The sequence below is a fragment of the Haliaeetus leucocephalus genome, unplaced genomic scaffold, assembly GCF_000737465.1.
Source record: "Haliaeetus leucocephalus isolate CR32 unplaced genomic scaffold, Haliaeetus_leucocephalus-4.0 Scaffold932, whole genome shotgun sequence".
Classification (NCBI taxonomy): Eukaryota; Metazoa; Chordata; class Aves; order Accipitriformes; family Accipitridae; genus Haliaeetus; species Haliaeetus leucocephalus.
Window position 1 is genome coordinate 3,177,931 of NW_010973368.1, and position 26,080 is coordinate 3,204,010.

At 39.2% G+C, this 26,080-nt stretch overlaps 1 protein-coding gene across 3 annotated transcripts in view; it reads left to right on the top strand.

Moving 5' to 3' along the window:
- The window catches only part of LIN52 (lin-52 DREAM MuvB core complex component), a 70,458-nt gene that overhangs the window by 302 nt on the left and 44,076 nt on the right, over positions 1-26,080 (top strand). For 2 of the 3 annotated variants that reach the window (XM_010583702.1, XM_010583701.1), the window contains exons 3-5: positions 100-137; positions 631-697; positions 1,724-1,807. In XM_010583702.1, coding sequence (XP_010582004.1) covers positions 100-137; positions 631-697; positions 1,724-1,807 — 189 coding nt within the window. Of the gene's footprint in view, positions 1-99; positions 138-630; positions 698-1,723; positions 1,808-2,717; positions 2,770-26,080 lie in introns of those variants that run through there. The other variant, XM_010583703.1, reaches the window with a different exon arrangement.

Sequence of the window (26,080 nt, forward strand, 5' to 3'; positions counted from 1 at the left end):
CTGCGCCGGCCGGGCTGGGCCCCCGGGGGACGGGCGGGGGGTCGGGGTGCCGCCGCCAGAGGCGCTCACCCCCCGCTACCCTTCGTTCTCTCTTCCCAGTGCCCGGCGTTGCCGAGTTCGCCGCCTCCTTCAAAAGCGTGAGTGATCGCTGCTCTTGCCTGTCGCGTTTCCCCCCTTCCCGTGCGGGGGCAGACCTGCTGTTTGCTCTCGTGGGCTTTACATCTTTGTTCTGTAGAACGTATCTCAGTTATAACTTCAGTATATGCTAGCGTCATCCTTTTGCTTTAATGTCTCTCTCATGTTTGTTTGGTTGGTTTTTTTAAGATACCTTATGCAACTTGCACTGAATGAGAATTACACCTTGCAAGAAAGAAAAGGCTTTCAACTTTAGGAAATCCCGCTTTTCACGCTGACTTTGGCTTGTGGGGGGTAATGTGCCTTTTTTAACTCTAAAAAGTCCAGGGAAAGCTAGAAAACAAGATCAAACATAAAAAATATCTCTACAGAGCACCTGGAACTCTCATATTTTTGCTGTCAGTGTAACTAGTTTTCAATACGAGATCAAACTTCTTTGTATAATTCTAAAAATGCCCTTGTCTGAGTATGAACTTTTTATTTTTTTCAAAATAGCCTATTACAAGTTCTCCTCCCAAGTGGATGGCTGAATTAGAAAATGATGATATCGATATGTTAAAGGGTGAGTATGGACATCGTGAGCAGGAAGTAAGGTTGCTAAAGCAGATGGGAATTCAGTATTTACTTAAGAGGCTTAAAACACTTGTTCTTTAAACGTTCTGAAGGTGGCCCTGTGGCCTTAGATCTCTAGCTCTCACGTTTGCAGAATCTCTAGCTCAGGAGTCCTTTATCTTGTTAATGATACACATTTTTCATTAATCCAGTTACCTCCAAGAGAATATCCAGGTACCAGTGGCAGGCTGATTTTTCAAAGCAAGCATGCAAGAACTAGTTGAAACAGTGTAACGTTACATGTATTTCAGTTACCTCGCCTACCGATCTCTCACTGCATAAGTATAGTGGGTATCTCCTGTATTTTGAGAAGTGGCATGAATTTTTTGGTGGGCCTCAGCTGATCAAACTTGGTGAGCAGCTTAGACTTGTTCATTGACTTGTTTAGAGGTGTGCTATGCATATGTCTTCACTCATAGACCCAAGATCTCTAATCAAATGGTAAGGCTGTATGAGCAAGTTACAGAAAGGCTAGCTGGCATGTAGATTTGCTGCATGTTACAGCTATTTGCAGTAAATATCCTTGAGCATGCTCTGCCTCTCGTGTGAATTCCAGATAAACTGTTCCAAAGTGAAAGTGGGACAAACTAACTTTGTCTTGCTGCAAGAAATGTACTTAAACACACATTGTTAATGTATAGTAAGTCCATTCCCTTGCATACTCTTTTGTAGCTTGTTCACGCAGCAATGTGAACTTGCAAGAACTTCAAAAATATGGGGCAAGTTGCCCATTGCGGCGGTGGCAGATTACAGTATGAACCAGATCCTTGGCTGTCTTTTTCAGTAGAGAAAGCTCGTTTTTTCTCAGTATGTTAAAATCAGGGGTAGCATCAGCTTGAATTTCGAATATACTCTGTTCACTGGAAATAGATCTTGTCAGAAGTATGACTTGAAAGTGCTCTGTGAAGTAGTAAACAGGCAAACGGTCACTAGAGTGCTATAGACAGTGTTAAAGTTCACACTTTTCTCTCCTTAGAGTTGGGGAGCCTCACTACAGCTAACCTGATGGAAAAAGTTCGTGGGCTGCAGAACCTGGCTTATCAGCTGGGACTGGATGAATGTAAGTGCTGTATGCAGATGTGACTGACTGCATTGCAAATCTTCTCACTAAAGCGTGCGCTCGTGGTACATTTGTAGCTGGAAAGGTGCGTTGGCAGATTTGGCAAGTGTCTGACAGTCACAGCTGGTGAGCTTCCAAAACAGGATGAGAGACTGAGCTTACATCTCCAACTTACAGCCTACCTGCATAGGGGAAACTTCTTAGCAGAAATAACAAGTGGTCATATGTCTAATCTGGTGTTGTCTAGTGGCACATAGAGTTCTGTTCCTGACGTAATGTTGCCTTAGATAAATCAGGTCACTTGGCTTAATTTCCCCCTCAGATACTAAAGCTATTTCTCAGTACTTCTGTCAAACTTCATGCACTGCTTCCACAGTGAAACTTTCACTTGGGTATAGGATTCTCCTACCACTTAGTGTTCATACTGTTTTCTGCTTCTGTAGCTGTTACTTTTTTCTACACTCAACTATGGCAGGAGGTGATGTCAATTGAGTACTAAAGTTCACCTTCATCCCACTTACAAACAGCCAATTTTTATCAGTTTTTTGAAGAAGGAGCTGCTTTCATCATCGTATTTAGCACTCTTGTTAACAAGTTGATCCAGCTTTGAGGATTTCAAGAGTGTTGTGTTTCTTTTAAATGCTAACTGTACATACTGACACATTTAAATTTTTCTGCTTAATTTTGCTCTAGCGTAGACTTTAGTTGCAATTACTTTTGGGCTACACAAGCACCAAAAGTTTTAAAACTTACAGGTCTTTCACATTCCTTTCAAAGGGTAACAAAAAGCAGTAATAGACCTTTAGAGTCTTCCTGACTGTAAACCTAGGATATCCTAATTAATGCTTTCTTACTAACTGATCGTTAAGCCTGTTTTGACATACTCCCTGCAAGTTTATTTTATTTTCAGTGCTAACATCTGTGAAGACTGTGTAAAGCATTTAGTGGAGTAGAAGTTAAGGTATAACAATGTAAAACCGAGTCAAATACAAAGACTGATGGTTCGCTTTCTCAGTTAAGCTGTAGGCTTAAATGTCAGACAGCTCTGTCCTGATAAATGGAGTTTAAGCAGAGCCTGAGTTACATTAAAGCTAACAAGGTGGTCGTTTCCTTACTGAGAACAAATAAATATGGAAAGAAGACAAAGTGAGCAAACAATGAAATATCTGAGGTCCAACTGTTACAATCTTTAGTCTATAGTAACTGAAATCTTGAATTTTCAAGCTTTATGAAAACTTTTAAGTTCTGGTCACTGAATTCTGTTTTCCTTTAGGCTATAATACATTGAATGCTTTGTGTGTCATAATATACATTTATCTTAGGAAAATTTTCACAGAAAAATAGATGCGGAGTTTGAACAGAGCTTCTCAGGACTGTTTTTCCAAATACTGTCTTTAAGTTCTTTTCTCTTACAGACTTAGATAAGTGAGAGAATAAGAAGAAAAATCCAAAAGATCTGTTCATTAAAGTTAAGGGACTTGTGGTTTTGGTCCAGAGGTATTGGATTTGATTAGATATTTGTGTATTGAAATTTAATAGTCCGCTTTTGACTTGACTGTTAATTGAAACTGGCTATCAAAAACGGGATTAAACCTGCTGCTGACCAGTCTCCTCTAGATGGCAGCATGAGGCTTCCCCTAGAACTCTTGCTGCTTTTTTTTATAAAACCACTGTTTCAGTCATGATTTGAAGTCCTTCCCAAGATTGTTTTTTTGTGACATATTTCCTGTTCTGAATGTGCACTTTTTTTTTTACAGTATTTTCAAACGTTTTATCTGTGTTGAGAGTGAGAAACAATTCTCTTCATTGTGTTAGCAACTTATTCCAACTCTCCTCTCCTACATCCCATCTCAAATCCTTTATATTTTCAAAGACTTCTGTTTTCATACAAGTTATTGATAAAATGCTGTGCAGGACCAGAGTGATTCCTGCAGCACTCCATGACAAATGTATCTATTGAGTGACTTCATAATTATGTTGTGAGGTCTGTTATTGAACCAGTTCACAGCATGCTTCATGTTAATTTTGCATTAGAATTCATTAGGCAAAGTGACATGTGGGACTGGGTACCTTTTGAAAAGTTTATTCATCAAGGTACTATTGGAACACTAAAACTGAAATCTGAGCAATTGATTTGACATGATTTAGTTTGATAAATTAATAATTACTGAATTACATGCCTTGTTTCTTAAATTCATAGAACTGTCTTACTATTTTGTCTGTATAAGCAGGCTTTCTTGACAAATTTGGAACAAATGTATTGAATGCTTTGTCCATCTTTGCTGCTTTCATCCAGGAACAGTTGAATACTATTATCTGGATTTCACAGTCTTCTTATATACAATTCTTGCTGTCCCTTACTGGCCATGGATTTGTCAGTTCCTCTTTTGGTTGCTTGCTTTTCCCAGATTTCTGTTCTTTACAACTTAACTTTCTCCCTTCTTTTTCCCCTAGGGTTACCTGTACTTTCTGTAACCCTGGCTATTTTGTTGAATGCCTCATGGCTTCTGTGAATCAAATTAAATTGCTAACATGCAACTTAGGTTTTCTTTCCAGCTTGTTTGACATCTGGTTTGATTTACAGTTAGTTGTCCTCCACTTTTAAAAGTAGCCGGTTTTACAGGCACTGCTATTTCACTGGTCTGCGCTTTAAGCTGCGTATTCTTATGTGATTTAAATAATTATATCTTAATTAGTGCAGAGTTTTGTGAAAGTTTTTCTTTATCAGACGAAACTGGATAGAATTGCCCTGCTTGGATTGTAACAGTAAGTTCAAGAAACAGTCAACTAGAAACTTCAGAGGTGACTTTTACTGTTAGAGGTCTGAGATACAGTGAATGTCATTCAGGCTGGAATAATGCCAACAGAGCTTCCTCTGGTGTTTTATATGGGCATCTGAGGAGTCAGGCTTCTTACCTTGTGTTATGATTTCTGTGCAGTATGGCATGTACCTGTTAAGACTGCAGTGGCTTTATCTGGTAACGTATCAGTCTCTAAGTGAGTGGGATGATAATGTTGAAGGAGACTGTTGACAACTGAAATGGTTAATGCTATTTTTGATAATGCCGGTTCTCTCCTCCTTGTCTGAGGGTTCAGTTACTTCTTTCTGAATAAGGTAACTTGATCTGTCCAGCCATGTATCTGATTATTCTAGCTTCAGTAGTACTGAATACATTTAGTTCCTACTCAGACAAGATAAGTTGCTTATTTGTGGTGGTGTTTTACCTGTGTAGTTTAAAAAGACTTCTGTTTGGCAGATATTTTGCAACTTTGCCATAGTTATTTTATTAACCAAATGGATAAGCAAGCACTTTGCTTTTTTAAAAATATATTTCTGACTGCTGGCTGCATGATCTCCTGTACTTTCATTTCCCTTGTACTAAGATGCAGGCCATTAAACTGCCAATATATTATCTTCCATAAATCAGAATTTCTTATTTGCACCATTTAATTTGCTGATGACTTACGTTGAAGATCTTTGTTGTGGATCACAAAGGATCTCCAAGGTGATCATGCAGAATCTCTTTTTCAGCTCTCCTCCTAACATGCTAATAAGTGGATTCTTGCTCACTCATGTCTGTTCCTTGCCGAATATTCTTCCCTTCCTTAGCACAGAATTCACCTAAAGGATAGCCTTCCTTGAATGAAGCAGGATTTCTGTAGCATGAACTAATGATTTATTTTTTTATTTTTACTCTCCTCTTAAAGGGTAGGCTATCCTTAGGTCTCTGGTTTGTGTATTTATTCTTTGCTACAAGGTGGTTCTGGAGTTCTCCAGCAGCTTCCAGGCTCAGGGCCTGGTATCAATAATAATAAAATCTTTTAAAAATAAATTATTTTTCAACACCTCTTCTGAGGTCTCAGCTTGTGTTTTCTCGCCTCCTTTTTAAGCTATGTAAAATTCTACCTCATCCTCTTGCTTGTTACTGCTTTTCTCTTTTTGCTTTGCTTCTCTCATTATAGCTTCTATTTTCCTTCTGTTAAAGAGTTACTTTATTGGTTAGAATACATCAAAACCATTTTTAGTATTAAAAATTAAAAATGTGGATTTTGCTGTCCCTGTTAACGTGGGTCTTGTGAGGGTGGGAGGAGAAACAGGGCTCAACAAATACACCTACTTTTAATTGTTCATATAGTTGGGGTGACTTTGGGAGGCATAGTATCACTGCTGAATGTAAGCTGCAGCCAGTCAGTGAGTATCATCTCTGCTGTTGGCAGAAGTCTGGGGGAAAAAAAAAAAAGGTATAGTCATATTGCCTTGTTATGGGCTTTTTTCCCTCCTGTGTCCCTCCAGCTTTGCTTGGAGCAGGGCACTGAGCACTGCAGAATGAGGAGACCCCAGCTGATGTGGCAAGCAAGAGGGAGGTAGTTCTTATCTGGGAACCCAGTCGCAGATCCTGACTCAATGTTTGTGGCCCACAAAGCAGCAAGTTTCAAAACAGTTTGTGCAAATAACTGCAAATGTAGATACCCAGCTCTGTTTTTTCACTGTATGACCCATTAGAGCTTTCAGAGCAACTGAGTCAAAGTTGACTTTAGGAGGTTTTGAAGTCTTGGTTTCATGAGCTAGCAGCTCTGGGAAGTGCATGCATTGCTAGTAAACAAATTTGGTGTTAAGAGAATTTTATTATTCTTGTTTGCAGTTATTTTTAAAGATCTGCCCTGTCATCCTTTTCAATATACATATACGGAGAGGTATAGCTAAGAACCACATACACAGAGAAAAATATGTTTTTCTTAAAAAAAAATAAATTTAAAAAGTAAAAAATGTTATTCTTTCCAAACTTCAGAGCAAACCTATGTGTAAAAGTAACAGGTAGAATGGGGAAGCAGGAAAAACACCATGTCACTGAAGGAATGTGGTTGTCCAGGGACTTTCTGAAGGCACTGCTATTGCTTACCTGTGAATCTCTGGTACTTTTCAGATAACACCTGCTATACTGGTTCAGAATTCCTAAAACATGTGTGTGTGTGTGTATATATATATATATATACACACACCTGGTATCACAGCCATGTTTATAAAATCTCACTGATGCCAGAGAGATTATCTGGCTGCTATGCTGTAACAATATAGCTTCGGTGATATTGCTACTGCCAGATTTCCTGAAAAGCCTATTCTTTTTAAGCCCTAATATATTTGTGAAGGTAATGGTGCTTTTGTGCAGTATCTGCCTTAAATATTAGAAAATGTGGGATGTGAATACCATTTATAATTTCCCTGTCAGTGATTTTTGCTAGTCTGCTCTCTTACATTAGATTAAATTTTTATTTGGAGTTGAAGCTGTTGTGTGCTTTTCCTCCTGTAAAATTAGGAATGTAAGAATGACTGTATTATCCCATGTCAAATCTTCACATTCTTTCAAGAGCGATGAGACAGTTACTGAACCTGCTCAACCAAGTCGCCCTATTTATAGTCCTCCATGGTTTTGTGTGCTCTGGCTTTCACTGGACTCTAGCAACTTTGCTCCTGTTTTCTTTGTAATGCTGATTTATTTTCCATATATGTTCAAGCAAATTAAACACCAAATGTACAGTGGAAGAGCTATTTAATGCTAGCTATCAAGGACCCAAGAATTAGACCTGAATGACCTGGGAGATGACAGGTGAACAGCAAAAAGTTGGCCATCTTGTAGCATCACAGACTGATAAAGGAAAAGTTGGCCACGGTTTAGTCAGTCAGTGATAGTTTTCCTTAATATGAAGAATGAGTAAATGACTAGGAGTTTTTAGCCTGGAGAGAGACAACTGTTGCAGTATGTGAAAAAGATCTGTAAAACTGATTAATGCAGAGAAAGTGTGAATAGGGAGTGACTCTTCACTGCTTCTCATAGTGTGGGAGCCAGAGAGAATAGAATCGCATGTCAGGACAGACACAAGGAGATACTTGCACTGGGCATTAAAGTCAGAACTCGTCGCTGCTGGAAGTTGTGGGCACGGAGTTTATCTTGCTCAATAAATGAGACAAATTATTGGAAGGTAAATCCATCAAGGGTGTCTGACCACAGAGAAGTCACCAGTGGCTTGGAAATCTTGGAGATGCAGGAAGCTGGGAGAGATTACTAGACAGGTACAGCTATGTGCTTCCCTGTTCTTACATTCTTCTATAGTTGTTTGCCATCAGCATGTCAGAGTCAGGGTAGTGGGTTGGAAGGACCTTTTGTTTGATGGTGGGGGTTTTTTGTTTACTTATTTATTGTAGTAATAGGCTAGACTTTATGGTAGTTAAGCAACCACTACCAGAAATCACTGAGGTGTCCCTGTAATGGAGAGACCCTTCCAGAGACAGCAAGAGACGGATGGGCACATGAATGAGGAACAGCTACTTTGCTCCCGAGTTAAGCTGTCCTTGGTTGTGAATTGTAGTCCTCTGCAGCCTCAGCAGCCTCTGAAATTTCTGGAAAATCATAAAGGAGTCCTTCTGAACTCCAAGCTATTTACAGATAGCCACTCTTTCTCAGATTGGTAGTCTTCGCTTTTTCATTTCTCTCAGATAAATGCTGTCTGTCGTGATCTCTTGCCTGCAAGTTCAGCTTTTTTGTAGATTTGGAGGGGTAGAGCAGTTTCATCATTTTCCTTCAGCAGGATTTAACTGTAGCATATTTTGAAACATATATACTTAGTTCTGCCTGTGATCCTTGCAGGCTACTCTTGACATGGATAGTTTCAAAGCTAGGATAGCTCTTCCCTACATGGTTGAATGAAAATTCACTCATTGAGTTTTTTTTGGGTTGGTTTTTTTTTGCGGGGGGGGCATTAATTTTTCTTTTCCTTTCTTGATGCTGACTGTAGGTAGGATATGTTTAAATCAAGGACTCCATCTTTGGTGGACTGAACTTGTATTATCTATTAAACTGAAAAACAGGGCATGACACTTATTAAACTTCAACTTCATGTAAGTTGTTGAATTAGGATCAAAGTAAGGAAAGGAGGGAGGACAATGTATCCTCTTACTGAAACATCTCTTTCATTTTCTGTAATGGATTGTCTTTTCTAGGAGTGTCTACATGTAATACTGACATGCAGCCTTTAGGCCCTATGCAAAACAGCTTGCCTTTGTACCCAAACAGGCTTGTATGAATGATGTAATTGATCAGATAAAAATATTTCCTGACCACAACCACTTTTTCTTTAGTCCTGAGTCAATCAACACAGAGTCTTTTTAAGCTCAGAAGCCTTACTCTACATTTGTGAACGTGCCCCCATTTCCTGCAGTACAGTTGGTTAGTGTCTTTTCTAGTTGCCTAGTGCCTTTTCTGGTCTGTGTGTACACTTGTTTGTAATAAAATGTTTCAGATTCTTACATTTGTAGGGAATCAATATCAACAGGTATGTGTAAGTAAAGAGTGTTTTAATATTCAGGGTCTCAGTGTGGTGTCTGTCTCATGGCATCTTCTGAAATTTCTTGTTGGTCCATTTTAGTAAAAGCTGTATGTCCACTCTCTGCAGTCGGGGAAGTTGCATGAAAAAGTGAATTGGATTGTTATGGTTTCCTGTTAGCCAAAATGAGGTTTTGGAATCTATGTAGAAGAGCAGACTCTTCCCTGAACATGAACTCTTTCCTTATATCCTTGGAGAAATAGACTGCCTAAAGTGTGGTAGAGCTGGAGAAGAGAACTGACTTCTGGAGAAGGAAGAAGAAAATAAAGTGAAAGAGGATCACACGATGTGGATCCAAATCTAGATTCCACAGCAGGAGTCTCAGTGCCAGTTACTAAAAAGACAAAGCAATGTTCTTAACATCTAGACTGCTGACAAAAGAGTATGGAGCATGCTCACTTTGTTAAAAACTGGTACCTCCAGAAGTATAGTGCTTCTAGCACTAGTGTGTCTGTATTAATCTGAAACAAGAAAGAAGAAAATATGTTTTGGAACTGCCTACATTGTTCTAAATATGTTGGACTTGGACGAGAACATTGTATGCCAAGTCTAGTGCTCATTGTGTCCTTAAACTTCAAATATACAGTTTATTTACTTTTGCAAGGTGAGCTGTCCTGCATACGAGGAAGCAGTTTGAGGGGCGTGTACTTTGGTTATTTCTGCTCTGCTTAGGATTTTCTTTGTAGCAACTGTTTTTTTCTTGGTTATTTCCTACATTCCCTGCCTTGCTGAATGAATCTTCGTCTTTCAGTTTTGCCTGAAAGCATATTTCTCCCTCATTTTGTTATTTAGTACTGTGTTTGGCAAGGACTTTATGTGAAATAGTATACTTCATGTGCTGCAGAGCTTGAAGGCAAAGTTTTATAGCTGGACAACAAAATTATGCTCTTTGGACACTGGATTTCTGTAATATGCAGTTAGCTTAAGGATTTACTTAGCAGAGTTAGTAGACTTCTCCCAGAAAGTATCTCGCATTTTGGACGGTTCATTTGTGGGTTAGGAGATGATCATAGAGTTTTTCAGGAACTACACAATCAGTTTAAATGGTTATTTTTGTTTTGTTTAGTAGGAAAAAATATGGGGGCTGTTTTCAGTTTACATTCATAGTATTTCTTAGTCCTTATTTGATTGTTTCAGAGGGGTGAAAAGAACATTTACGTTGTCCGTTAAGGTGTTTATATGGCCCTGTCACCATGATGTCCAAGGTACTATGATTTCCATGTGAAACCTTGGCCCTTCTCCCAATTCTCTTTATAACCTCCTCCCACACTGTAGATCCGCTTCTTCATTTTAATGCATAGTGCTATGGTTAAGAGATACTCTGCATCTGCAGAGGGACGAGGAAATCGCCTTTCCTTGTACTGCTCACTGGGTGGCTTATTTACAGGCAGGATTCTTCTGGGACAGCTCCTGTTGGAAGAGCGTGACATCAGAATGCTGGCTTGAAATTGCCATTCATATGTGATCTGTGAATTGGCTAATTTTGACATGTAGGTAGTTAAGAAATGATTACAGTCAGAGGAGTCATGACCTCAACTTTTCATCATCTCCATTGGCTTGTGCCCCAGTTTGGAAGTGAAGAAGGGATAGGAAGTTTTAATTGTACCTGTGTGATTTATCCTCAGTCAGCTCTTTAATTTCTTCTGGCTGTCTGAGGTTTCCGACACGCTGTAAATTTCTCCAACTTTTTCATTATCTGCAATTTCTTTATGACTCATGAATCGGAGTGGAGAGAGAGTGTGGATTTACAGCAGAGATAAACATGTCCATAAAGTCTGTATCTGTGTCAGTAATTGTACTGCTGTCAGTGACTGTCCTGTTTTACAGGTCTCTCTTGGGAGACGAACACGCTTTGCTACCAGTGTCAGAGAAGTGTTCGCTTTGATTTGCATTAACTTGCCAGGAGATTAGGTTGCGATGGTGAGGATGGAAATTAAGTCTGGACCTTGGCTGCTATTGTTTTTTTTTAAATAAGTGGGTGTGTGGTTGAGTTGCCCTCTATGTGCAGGAAAAAAAAAAAAAAAAGCAGGTCCAGACTGTTCTTAAATACAAAATCAGAGAGATACAGTCTACTGATGATATCAAATGTGATACTACCCATATGCATAAATTGTGCATTCTTACCATAAAACAAATGCTGTATCTAGGTAACTGTCATATGTGGAAAAAATACTGCATGGATCCTTAGGGTGTTCTCTGTCTGCTGGTGAAGTAGAATAAATATTTCTCTAAGCTTCAAGAAATTTCTGCATCTTTGCCTTCTTCCCCCTCCCTTATTCTGAGGGGAAAATGCTACTGTGGATTTCAATGGCAAGTACTAATACAGCATCCTAGACTCCAGGCATTGATGACTCTGCTTGCCGCGGAAGGAGGTGTATACTGTTGGAGTTTGAGAAAAGGGGAAAAAAAAATATCTCTAAAACTCTCCTAAATGTGTCATAAGTTCAAAATTCTGCAGTTTCTCTTTGCTTTTATTTTCTGCTCGATGCCTGTTGTTGACATTTGTGTACATGGAATCTCCCTTTTGTTAGATTATATAGTTTGGGTTGGATTGTTTTTGTTTGTGACTTGCTCATTTTTTGTCACAGTAAGAAGGTAATTATTTTCTCACAGAATTATTTTTCAATATTGAAAGTGACTGTAAAAACCCAAACTTTCATTATGTCAAGTATGCATTGAGACCCCCAAATGCAGCTGATTGAATTTTTCTGGGTCTGCTGGCCACCTTTTACATGAGGGAGATTATCATAAACAATGTAAATTCTGTGTTTGCATAGATAGCTTTTAAATGTGCATAGATGTAGGACTGTTAGAAATGCTGAGATGACATCTGCCATTGCATGGTTGTTAATTCTGGAGCCTGATATTGGAAATACAAAGGGGAGCTTTTCAAGTGTTAGACAGTGTCCATCTAGCTCTGGTAACTGATTTTCCAAAGTTACGTATAAGGACCACGTGCTATGGGGCCCAATAGCTACCAGATAACCGTGCTCTTAAAACTGCTGTTCTTAATGAGTGACGCTCAATGCAAGAGCAACATTCTAAATAAAAGCTGAGTTACTATGAGATGCTTTTTACCTGATATTTATTGAAATGTCTGTCTTTTCCTTTCCTCTCATCCTCCTTCTCTCCCTATCTACGTCACCATACCTAGCTTCTGGATCTGATCTTGTTAAAACAAAGGTCACCTCTGAAAGGTACTTCAACCAGGACGTATTACTTGCTTTATTAAAACAAAACCCAAACAAAAAAACCTAAACCAAAACAACAAAAAAACCCCACAAAACATTTGTCTTATACCCTGGTATTCCTTGCTGAAAATGTCCCTTCTGAAGGTCCCCTTCGGCTCCTGTAGTTTGTTTGATAGTAGGAAGAAATGCTACAACAGTTTGATCCTTTCTGGAAAGAGTTGAGTTTGTGTTGATAGAGTGAATGTTGATCTAGGTACTTCCTGTGGTTAAGAGAAGGGAGCCTTTTCAGTGTTAGTGGGGAAGAAGAGGAAGAGATCAGATTAATCTGGAGACTAACTGGCCAAACTTCTCTGAAGACTGTGAAATCATTCATCTGGTCCATCACCATTATCTTTTGCAGGATTTTTGGTATGCTACTCAAAGCGTAATTTGTGCTGTGTGAGGACATCTGGAATATTAGCATAGGTCAGTCAAGCAGTGGAACATGTCGTGCAACCACTAGGGTGTTTGTGCAGTCTCTGTTCTTGCAGGTTTTCCAGAGCTGACTGAATAAAGCCTTAAGCAACAGATCTGATCCCATAATTGACCCTACTTTGAGTAGGAGACCTCCTGAGCCCTTGTAATCCAGATCATCCAGTGATTCGATGATTCTGTGATCTAAGATCCTTTCTAGAAGTAAGTTAATTCAAAGCCTGCATTCCCCAATCTCAGCTGAACACAGCACCAAACAGTAGGTTCAGCTTATGAGCTTTGAGCAGGAAGGAGATCTCAGGTGCAACTCCACGGTCTGCCTCCATGTGAGCAGCCTGAATAGGAACAAGAAACCTAAGGGTTCTTGTATCCCAGTGATGGCTTTCATGCTTTTGGGGGATGGTGAATGGACTTCCAAATACTTCCATCCACAGAGCTGATTATGAGTCTATGCAACTTGGGCTGGGGAACCTGCTTTTCTGCATAGGGAGATACAGTCCATTCAGTATCATTCTTTAAGCAGAGGAAGAGAATAGTCCTCAACATACACAGAGGTCCTTCTCTGTCTTGGCTGAAATGAACAGTGAAACCACCATCATCTGTCTAGACAAGTAGAGGGTCAATGGGGCTTGACTGAAGAGCTTTTAGCCACAGAAGTAAAGGAATGGGCTGTCACATTAAAGCATTTCTGCCTGCCACATGCTTGGCACAGAAAGAAACATGACTACAAACAAAATGTTCTTACATTATACTGTCAGAAGCCTATTTTTTGCTACTCTTATTCTGACAGGATAACTTGTAGACTACTGTCAGTGGAGGAATTGAGGATAGGGAAAAGTTTGATCAAGCATAAGGTTATGTGCATTTTTCCATTACAGTTTAAAAACACAAAAATGCCAAACAAGTATCAGGAGATGCTCTGGCAGGGACTCTCAAAGCTTTGCAACTGGTCTGTATTTATTATTTTAAATTCTTTTGCTGTCTATACCTTTATCAAATTAAAACTTTTCTACTTCGTCTGTGTTAACAGAACATTTTCTCTGTATTTACAAATATTGGAAAGATTATCCCTGTATCACCTCTGTCTGTAATGTTTTCCTGTAAAATTTGGCTTCTGGCAGGAGCAAAGAGAGAATTTTCTTCCGCAGTATGGGTAGCTGGACCTATTTGCAGAGCAGCAGCTGATACTAGTGAAAATCGCACTAGAGTGTGACTTTGGAGACCTTGGTTCAGTTTCTGGCACTACTACTGTTCTGCTTGGTTGGTTTATTTGCCTTCTCACATGTCGCTATTTCCCCAGCTGTAAGGTGGAGTTCATGTTAACTTTCTTTTGCAAGACATTGGAAAAATCACAGGTTTTAAAAAACGACATATAAAACCTTTATCGTTAAGTATCGTATGCTGCTTGTTGTTGTTCTCTGCTTGCTGCTATTATATGCCACAGGAAGGCATCATTAGAGTATTGTGTATGTTGTCAGTAGAAGTAAAATGAGAATGTGATGAAACAAATCTCAGTATCAAGTGCTCTTCAGCCTGGGACCCAAGCAAGGTAACTAAGAAAAGCAAGACTATTCTCAGCTGTTTACAGACCTTATGTATAAAAATAATTCTATTTGCAAGCAGCGTAAAGGTTAAAAATAATTAGTATGTATCCATACTAATACCAGGGATTATTTACCTGTTTGGTAGCACATCTGCCCCGCTAGCTTAGGCGCAGCGGAGTTACTCAGTATATAAGGATCAGTCTCACTGTTTCATTCAGCCAGCATTTGTGCTTTGAGAAAGGAAATACAGTAAATTCATCAAATAGACTGAACGTATGTTGGTGGGGTATTGCTATATTCCTTTTCAGTTTTCTCTATTTTGGATCAGGTGATAATGCATACAAGGCTATGTGAAAAATCTCCTAGCATTTTGTTGCTTTATTGAGTGGTTTCAGTTGTTTGGAGCTTGAAGTCTTCTGTAAGATCAATAATGGGCTTGCCACCTTACCTCTTGCATCTCCAGTAAAGGCAGCTCTGAACATCCAGTCTGTGTAATGTTGCTAGACGAAGTCTGATAGTATCTGTCTTTTATTGCCTCATTAACTTGTGAGCATTAGAACAAGATAAAAATGCCCTAAAGCCTCTTATCTGATGATTGTTGTAACCTTCTGAGTGCCATTAGTTTAAGTTTGCAATCAAATGCTTCCCCTGAGTATAAGGAGCACTGATTAAACCTGAAGTGTCCCCAGAGGCTTTTACAGCTGTCATGGGGGCGGTGGCTGCCCCTCTCCAAAAGGAAAAGGGGGGCTGGAGGTCCCGGTGGGGCGGCCACTCTGCAGACCTCCACGTGGCTGCCCCAGCTGTTCCGCTTTGCCTAATGAATTGTTTTACAAGGAGAGGCTGGATATTGTCATCACAAGCTGCCTTCCCCAGGGACAGAAGCCAGCCTGATAATGACTAATGTTAGTGATAGTAATTGAAGTGTGATGGCTCTCCAGGGACTTGCACACGAGTAGAGCTGTCAGGCACTTGTGGCTGGTACAGTCCCATGAATACCTCAGAAATGCTTTTTAATTGCTTGACTTTCATAACTAGTTCCCATATATCTCCTGCAGAAATATACATTTTATGGGGGGAGGGAAAAGAAGCCGAGGACTCTGCTATGACCCTCAGTTTACACGTGTGGTTTACTGCCCTGATGTGTTTCTAATGAGGATGGCTGTGTGTTCTTGCTCCCCTCTGGTCTTGGTGTGGATCTGCTCTGTGTCTCTGCACAGGCACGTACAACTGATTTCACCCGAACACACCTTTTATGTCTAAGCCCTGTCTTCTGTGATACCAATCCTTGATGCATGGAGATTGTACTTGATTATAAAAGAAGGCAATAACTTTTATTTCAGAATATCAAAGGATCACTGGTATTAATAGCATGGAAGTAATGATAACTATTTGCATTTTGTTAGGCATTGAAAACTGGATGTAAGCTAGAATAAAAGTCTTGTAAAAATGTAACGTATCCATGTGTCTCAATAGGACTGGAGTTTAAGGCTGTGAGGTTTTGGGGGTTTAGGACAGAGAAGTGACCAATCTATACAAAACAGAGTGATTTTTTTTTTCCTGGAGATTTTCTCCTTTAGAAATGCATTGTTTAATATAGCTGTGGGCTTGAGATAAAAATAGTTGGAATGGAGAACTGTACTCCTGACTTCCAGGATAGCCTTTTTGTGGGGGGTTGTGTTTTTTGTTGTGGGGTTTTGTTTTTGTTTGTGGTGGGTAGGTGCTGTGTTGGGATTGGCAGATTAAACTCATTGGGTTAAATTAACGTTTTTCTGCCAGTAATAGCATAGATCACAACATTATATCAATTCAGGAAACAATTTTTAACAGGACCATGAGAATTGCCATACTCAGACTCTCGTAGTATCTTGCCCCTGATAGTGGACTTTGTGAGTATGAAGAGCTACTCACTGTTCTGCACAGAGGAGGAGGCTCCTCTCAGAGGAGCAGGCAGAAGGAGGTTTCTTGCCAACAGCCCCCCCAACAGCAGTTGGTGTATTCCCTGAAATGTGAAGCTTCTATAGCTTTATCTATTGAAAATATACTATTTCTACATTTTTATGTAATAGTTCTTCAGGGTCTTATTAAACTTAACAATATAATGTCATATGATTTTTAATTAAAGAGCTAATAACTTGAGGGCATGAAAGCTTACATTCCCCCCCCCCCCCCCAGGGATATATATTAGTCTAATAATATAAGACTTTATCTCCTTGCAAATTTTGCTTTGCCTTTATTTCCTCTTACAGATTTCTTTAGACTGATTTCATTATTGTTCCTCTGGTTTTTTTATTCCTTTCTATACAGTTTGTTTTGCTTAAACAAATCTAACTTTAATGGCTATAAAAGGGCTTCTCATGTATGAATTAGTTGGATCTGGTGCGATATTGTTGCACTGTACTGAGAGCTCTTGTAGCTTACTTTGCTACTTACAAGGCTGGTCTGTTTTGAGTCTATAGAGGGAAAATAACAGGTCTCCTCTGTCTCGGTGCTGGCTTGGACAGAGGAAGAATGAAATTCATGTTGCTACTACTTGAGGAAGCTGTGAGGAGAGAATGGATTTATTCACAAAGCTGAGTGACCAAGAGGGGAGCTTGGAAAAGAGATAGGAAAGGGGAGACCTTACCAAATGGAAAACATTTTCTTCGTCCTAGTTGTTGAGGGAGCTTGGAAATATATATTCACCAGATACCTACCAGTTGCATAATACTGAGAGAGAAAAGGGTAGACTGACTGACTTTTAATACAAGATCGATCATGAGACTGTGGAACAGATGTACAAGGTCAGACGATAAGACAGAAATATGCAGGGAGGGGAAGGGAATGAACCTAATTTTTTGGTACTAAGTCTCATTTTTGTTTCATCTCTGTTTTTTAGATGACTCAATTCAGCCCACTCTGAAGTCAGTGTGAAGTATCTTAGTAAATTCAGGACAAGTTAAAATAGATCGTACTAATTCATTCCAGGCACTTTATGGATTTAAGTGTTGAAAGCAGTGTTTTGTTGCTCTTACTCATATGTTACTCTGTAGGTCGTTCTGGTTTCAGGCCTAGGGGCAATCTTCTGAGAAGACTAGAAGTTAAAGAGAGCTCTTCTCTCCGACTCTTTCAGAGCATTGTAAAAGGCCTCTCTAGGAAATGGAGCCTGTAAATGAGACCCAACCTGAGCTGTGGGAAAGAGGTACAGTTTAGAAGGTCACAAGAAAGATTTTGATCATGTGGCTAGGAGGCTTCTTTGAATTAATTTCTTGCCTGAATTCTCTTGTTTAAAAACTGTCTTTTTTAGAGAAAAAAAAAATCCTGTCTCACTAAAACAAATTAATAGTGATGGAGAATTTACTACATACCTATTGCTTTCTTCGCTATTAAAAATCCAGCTCTTGATCCTAATGTGAATTTGTCTGGGTGCTGAGACGTTTTGAATTGTCTCTGTCTGTACAGGAGGGTTTTGCTGTGGCTTTTTGACTTCTAGCTGGAGATCAAAAAATGGTGCTTAATGCCATTGCCAGCAGAGTAAACATACTACCTCTTCTCATCATATTCATTGCAAGTTTGTTCTTCACCTCCCCCTTCCAGTGAAGTGCTGGCTCTTAGAAATTTATTTTGGTAATAAAACATTACTTTATACTTGCCCATGAAAGCATGTTTGAAGGCTGTTTGTGGATTCCTTACAGTGTCCAAGAGATTGTTGTTCCCTGAGCACGCTGCAATCTCGTATCATAATTAAGCCTGATGAATTAACACACAGAAAGTTAAGCTCATAACTTTCAGTGGTTAACTTAGGCTCTTAAAATGTGGAACCAAACCTGGAGTTGGCATGCTGTAATTCAGTTGTCAGTCCCAAAATGTTATGTATTGATGGGTTTTGGTACTGAGAAAACGGGTGAGTTTATTCTTTCAGAAATTTTATTCTTGCAGAAATTTTTGTTCACAATGAGGAGAGAATAAAGTTGTGTTTACTGCTTTTCACAGTTGTAAGTCTTGACAGTAAAGCTAAAGGATATAGTTCAGTTATTTTCCTGTGATTTATCTCACAACTTTTTACTGTAATTGGGGAGATGGGAATAGGAAACTCCATGCTGCGTAAGTAGAGATTTTCAGTTCATAATTTAATTTTGAGGAGATATTTTTACTGATTCGTTCCTACAGCGCAAGCACAAGAGTGGAGGTAATTGAAAGGCGTCTAATAATCGATTGAGCAGATTTTGCTTGTGTGTTGTTTCAAGCACTGTTTTAGTGAAAGCTAGTGAAGCTTATTATAATAAAGTTCAGCAGAATATATTTTCTGTGTAGAAATTATTTTATATTGATAGGGCATTTCCATACAGAGAGCTTTCTGTGCTACAAGGCATATATCCACCTATTGTTTAAACTGCACAAAGTGCCACTTATTTTGGTGTCAGTATATACTGTCATATAAAATCTGGCTTTCCAGATATTTGGTGATATTTTGCAAACACCTGTATTATAAATAATACAAGTCTCTCTTTAAGTCCTTCCACGATGTCTCTGAAACCTATTGTTACACTTTAAAATCTTTCTAGGTTCAGCAGTAATTCAACAAATATTAGCTCCCATTTTCTTCAAATTAAAACGTGACTTCTGTTTTCTCACTCTAGGGTTTAATCTCTGTTCTACTGAACCAAGTAAAATCAGGTTTGGTCAGTAGCTGGAGGGGAATCCATGAAGAGCCCAGGTGCTGCAATAAGCAGTGTTGGTGCCCTACTCCCAGTGGGTTGCTGAACTGTTATCCTGTGGTAGCTCTAGAGGGCTCTCTGCTGTTGGAAATGTTACATTTCCAATGAGTTATATGACAAAGGTCTTAATAACCTGTTGGTCATTAAAGAACTCATAACACTTCTTTTGCAAATGCTAACCTCATTGTCATCAGCAAAATACAGCATATGCAATTAGAATCTAATTTTCTCCAGTGTCAATTAGAGATTCTAATTTTTATTCTGAACTGTGTTCTGCTCTGTGTGTAAATGGCTGTCACTTAAGTTACAGCGTTTAAATAGTGTAGGAAATAATTTTTTTGTATGTGGTTTGTGAAGTTCCTTGTGTAAGTCACTAGAAGTATGATCTTATCAGCACTGACTATATGTGCAAGAAAGACGGGAAATAATTATCTCAGCCTTTATTGTAACCATGCAGTTCATTACTGTAGTAGCCTTAGAAGTATATGGGCATTGTTACAGGAGCGTTAGAAATAAATGTGTAAGATGGATGACTAGATGAGACAAGATGAAAGTATGAACAGCAATTTTCAGCAGAGTAGTAGGCATTTGTCATCAAGTTGTATCAAGTGTCATTTAGAAAGGAAGGAATACCTATGTAATACTTCCGTTTTTTATTTCCAAACCCTTCCTTTAGGGGTTATACAGGGACATGAATCCCAGTTCTGCCTTGCTGGATGTGCAGTATGATGCTGGGTTCGACTGGCTATTGTGTATCAGACTTGGTTACATTAAAATGGACTTTAAAATGGTTAGTTTGAAAATGAGTCAGGCAGTTAAAGATTGTAATGCTGTGTTCTCTGTTGTAATACTAAATTCTATTCTCTTACAGCTTTGTAGGTTTGCTTTTCCATATACATGGTTTTGTGCTGACAGTGCATTGCATAAGGGAAGCTGATGGCTTGGGAAGCTAGCTGGTGACATTTGGGGGGGTTGACGTGGATAAAAATGCAAGGCAGTTGAGTAGGTAAGCCCTTTCATTGGGTGTATGTGCTAACATAAGCAGCGGTGTGTAATAATTTCAGTGCAAACACTGATGTCTTAAACATAGCCAAGGAAGAAACATTTACTGACATGAATGACAACCGTTTGCATCTCCTGGCGCAGTTGTCTTTGGTTTCAGAAAGCCAGTGCTGCATTGGTTTCACTCGGTTGTGTTTCGAAAGCTTTGAAGACTAGAAATAACTAGAAATAACATCTGTGAAGACTAGAACTAACTGCAATGTGTTTACAGCTTATATTCTCCAACACGTTTGGGCAGCATGGCTTGGATGTCTGTTATGGATGGCGCTGCGGTCTTCTGTATGATAAGGAGCTTATGTATTGAGGGAGTGAAAATAATGTTGAGTTTGCAGTGAGCTCCCCAGTAAAAACATGCACGGGTGTCCTGCTTTACTTGCTCTGTGGTGAGTTCTGTCTTGTGTACTCTTGCAAAGCCCTCGCTTGAAATCACCATTGTGAATTTACTGCTGAAGGGGGAAAAGGTGAAGTATGGCTGGATTCAGGAAAAGAACAGGTTGTTTTATTTTCATTGGTAGCATTTGCAGTTCCCCAAGCAATGAGGGCTGGAGAAACTGGCTCTTGAGAGACACATCTTGATTAGATGTTTGGGCCTGTTGTAAAATGCTGGGATGTCTGCTGGTTGTGCCAGTGTGGAAATCCTCCTTATACAGTGGAGGAAAGGTACTGAGAAATCTTTCCTGTAAATTCTGTTTTTTCCCTTCTTCTAGGAGCTACTTTTCATAGTAGGAAAAATATGCTGAATTACCCTTGTCTGCATAAAACACAAACTAGTAACAATTAAGCTATTGATTACTTTTTCAGGCAGTGAAAAGATGCTTCTTCCAGGATTTGTTTCCCCATGCCATCCCTGACTTCAAACACCTGCAACACACGAGTTCTGGTCATAGATGAATTCAAATGCTTACTCCTCCTAGCATTTTGGATGTATTTATTGCATGTAATACATCTTTTCATGTATGACCACTGTAATTTGAGAGGAAATCATATCTTTTTTATTTAAGGGCATGGGTTGTACTAGTTTAGTTGAAGTGGGGATTTTATATTGGTTTTAATACACTAGTGAAATTTTTGCATAATGAGATTTTAAGCAAATTAAAACCTCGTATGCAACTGTTGAGCTTGTGCTTGTAAATTCAGAGGGTAAACATAGGTGTAGCCAGTTTTAAACTACATAGGATTTGGATTGTTATTTGAAATACATTTTCAAGTAATTGTGATTGAACTGAAATAGTGTCTGTGAGATACAGTATTGTGGTGTGGCATCTGCATCCTCCATTATTTATGCTTTGACTTGTTAGTTTTGAATACTTTCCTAGTCAGTTAATAATTAGATCAGAGTACTGAAGTCACTGAGCAAAATGTCTCATAACATTGTCTCAGAATTAGTGTTACAGAAATGCTCTCAATATGTTTAAGCATGCTTCTGTCTATTCCATATGACACTGTACATTGTTAAACCCTCTCAGTTTTGAGATGTAAATAATTTAGGAAAAAATGAATTAAAAATACCCTTTTGGCTATTGCATCTGTGTGAAGGATATCCTCCTTGTTTGGAGGATTTAAAAATACAGTCCCTATGTTTACTTCCCAGTTGAGCTGTTCAGAAAAAGTCACTAAATGCAGAGGGCGTTACAGTGAAAGTAACTTGGCATAAATTTGTATGAAGAAGAAAAAGGAAATAAACATTTTCTATAGTCTTCCATTGCTAGTTGTTTTATGGTTAAGTAACTATGGTGGGTAAAATTCAGGTGAACATGAGTTTCAGAGATCACTACACAGCTGAAAGGGATAAAAAAAAAAAGTGTTTTTTCACCAGTGGTGGCCTTGAACCTTCAGAGGCCTGTATATAAGCTTTATGTTATCTGAAGCTGTATCCCAGTTGCCTTAAGATGTATTAAGTGCATGTATAAGTCTTTTCACTTCAAGGTCTGCTTTTTACCAAGTACTCCATTTCTCTGTTTAAAACAATAGAGAAGTGGCTTTTTTGTTCTTAGCCATTTTCACTTTCCGGTAAGCCAGCAACATCACTGAGCTTCTGTTTCTTAGTTTGAAAGTATTGTGGCAGTGTTTGTTGCATTTTAAAACCAGTTCAGTTGAAATGATTATAGCAAAGATAATTTAAAGGTTGTAACAGTCTGCAGTTTCCAAAAAGCTGAACTTTATTTGTAAATGCGTATATTAGTGTTACCTGGCAGTTGTTTTCAGCACTATTCTGAACATTTTATTGGAACTTTTTGAAATGCTTCAATTTTTTTTTATTATTATTTTTTTATTTTGACCTGGTTTCACCACATCATCTGTTCTATTTAGGGAACTTTTTTCAGCCATTGCACACTCTGAGCCATCAGGATGGTAATTCTCTAGTGGCAATGGGTGGCAATGCCTACTCTCTGAAGAGCTGGCTTGTGATTGCTTTTATGAGGTTCTGGCCCTAAATCTATTGATCACACTAGGGTCACCATAGTGCATTTCCCAGGCTGAAGTTGCAAAGTCCCCAGTCCCTGGGTTGCCTGCTGCTTCCCTGTTAGAATTCAGTGTGCCAGACCCATGGCACCCCTGTCTTTCATGAATGGAATTCAAAAAGACACTTACATTTCCATAAATAAATTAGGGATTCAGTGGCTTCTTCCGGCTAATCAGGGCAGGCTGATAAACCTTGCTAGCTGTTTAATAAATGAATTGTGACTGATTACCTATTAATATGGACGCCTCAGGAATTCACCCTGGGGAAGCAGAGCAGTGAAATAGAGAGGGGCATGGCCCCCTGGGAAATCAGGGCTTCATGTTTGCAGCTTAAATATCTCTGTGAAGTATCAATAAGGAGGTAATTGAATTTTGAACACAAACATGAGCGCCGGATGGATGAAGGAGAGGGGGGCTCTGATCATCTCTTCATGCCCCTTCATACTCCCCTCCCCTTTCCCTTAGAGACCACTCTAGTGAAGATAGATGCTAAATCCATTAAATAAAGATTAGACTCTGTCGTGGTAGAAAATGGCAGCTTAGCTAGATCCCTGGGCAAATTGGGACCTTTAGCAATACAGAAAATTAAAATATACATTTTTAACAAGTGTGCTCTCGACACAGTAATAATGACTGTGTGGCTTGTGGGGTTTGCTCACCTTTCAGATCTGCTTTTGTTTGGTTATATCACTTGCTCTTGTTTTGAAACCAGCCTGCTTGGTCTCTCTGAAGCAGAGAAGACTTAGGTGAAGGAAGGGGGAGGGGGGTGTCCCACCTTGCTTTCTGTCTTAGGCACTTTTTCTTGGCTATTATGCTTGTAATAGTATAGAAGATCAGTACTCTTGTATTTGAATATGGAAATAATTAACTTTGGCTCCAGCATGCTCAGTCACATGTCCTGAAAAGTAGTTGGAAATAGTCTAGAGGAAGCATAGAGATGATATGGGAGAGTGAAATGTAAATGTGATAGGGCTTTTTTTAAAATGGGTTTTATTTTCTAAGCGTATGGCTTTGTTTTTTATTTACTCCAAATCAATTTTTCTAAGCTCTACCTTTATGGGGAGGATTAGTATAGGGGTGTGCATTGTAAAATGTCAGTGTTCTTTCTTGTCATGTAATGAATTGTAGAAACACAGCTGAAGTGGCCTTTAATGGGTGACAGTCTTCCTTTATAATACTGTGCTAGACGTAGAATGTGATCAAGCCTTCTTCACAACTTCACGTGCCCTAGCCTCTGTTGCAGAAAGTCAGCAGATCCTCCTTGCAGGGTTTTGCAGGCAGAATCTCATCTGCCTGTACAAGTAGGGTACCAAATGCCATACTAGAGAGACTACTCCTCTTTTTCCAAATAAGATGATCATTCTACAGAACAAAATCCAAAATTGTTTCTGTTTAACGTTTTCTTAACAAGAAATGAGCCTAAATTAATGTGTTCGTGGGGAAAATTGCTGTTCATTCCTTCTAGGAAATTTTCTCTTTACTCTAGATAGTTTTGAGAATGCAAAGAGAAAAAAAGGATTTATGTTTTGCTGAATTGTAGTGGACTGAGACAGTAGTAACATGGGGACTTCCATCTATTCTTCCATGATGTCTCCCTGATAACACTACTTTCCTCTTTTCAGACTCCTCTCAAATTTTAGCAGTCATGACTGGAAAACCCTTGATGCTGCATCTTCAGCTTCAGCTGCCAAGAATTGAACCCAGCATCGTTATCTTTGGTTTAGGAAGAACAAAAGTAGATATTAAGTGTAAGAAAAGTATTAATATACATGGGTCCATTTCAGGGACAGTAATGAGTGTACCGGGAGTGTCTTGGCTTCCATTGACTCAGAGCTGCTGCAGACATGGAGAAGGTTTTCCATCTGTTTCCCAAACTATCATCTCCTTCCACATCCCAGCAGTTTACTCACCTGTCTTTTGTCAGAGGGTTTTTGGGTTGGGAATATCAGTATTCTTTCATCCAGCCATGCTTCTAGCAAGGAAAAAATTTTCTAAGCTGGCTCAGCCTCAAGGATTCTCTTTCATGGTGTTGGCACCAAATTGAAAATGAACAGGTACCACCCCTTAGCTAAATTGCAGTAATTGATTGTGTATGTGCTGTAGCCTGTCTCAATTTAAGAAGCCAGATCTCAAGCCTCCCTTGGTAAAGGTAGATTACAGCGTTGGGTTTACCTTTGGCCAAGGGTGTTGATCATGGGCTCCTTCTCCCCTGGGATTTCCTGGCCTTTGTCCCCTTGCAAAGGGATAGTTCCTCTCCTGAACCCCACCCCTCTCTCTCCATTTTTCAGTTTGCTAACTATTTATAACTCATCTAGTTTCCTTTTACCTTGGCTGGCCCCTTTCAAAGAAGTCACCAGCACCTTGACAGCCTATGTCCTTGTTTCTCTCCTGCTACCGGCATCTTTAGCTTTACAGTATCAGCTGTCCCTCTGCCTACTTTGGAGATTTTTCTGCTCTCTTCTCCCTGCATGTAAACTTAGACTGATTTTCTAGCTCAGGAGTCTTCCTTTGTGTATCCCGAATTAAAAAGGAGACTCTTGCTAGTTTGTTCTGTAGCTTCTTCTGAAAGCAGGCATGTGCCAGGAACCTCACAAGCTTATGGCTTTCCACATATTAAGGCACTTAGTGATGCAGCATTTTAATTAAATTAACCAGAATTTGTAAATTGTAGATAGACAGATTTTCCAGATCATCTCAATATGAGCTTTTAGAGTGATCAACACTCTGCTGGTGTTTAATCCATCAGACTGCCATATGGAGTGTTGAGGAGCAGAAGATCTGTTTATTAACAATTGTTGTTTTTTCACGTCAGCAAGTACGATTTTCGTATTTGAGGACTTGGGAGTGCAATCTGTTGCTGCATCTCTTATATGAATTATATCAGGCTCATGCCAGACCCCATTTCATGTCTATCCCTCTTTTTTACTGAATCCAGGTGATCCAATAAGCTGTCTAAATGACATGGTAGACCAAGAGGGTCATTTCACCAGAGTCTCCAGAAGTTCTTTGGTTACACTATCACAAGAGGAATGTGTCCCTATGTCCTTTATGAGAAGTTATAGATATCTGGAGTATCAGTGGTTTCTGCAAACAGTTGAGACATTTAATGAAGCTTTGCAATTTGAATGACCAGAATATAAGTCATAATTCACAAAAGTCAGAAATTTGTTCTTCATCTTCAAGATCAAGCTGAGCTTTTATTCACTCTGTATTAATAAATACCTGTCCTCAGATTCTAGGATATTTTCTGTGTTGGACTTCCTTAGCAATAGAAGTTACCTGTCTCTTCAGAGTAGTGGTCTGTTCCATTTTATTGTGACATACAAGTTGGTTTCTACTCCTTTACCTGAGTGAACACTGCTGGTTGTTGGTCTTTCCAATGGGAAAAATACTCTTCAGGAAGAGGAAAAAATATTCTTGTCTTGTGACTTTTTCATTGCTGTCTTCAGAAAGAGGTATTAGCTGTTC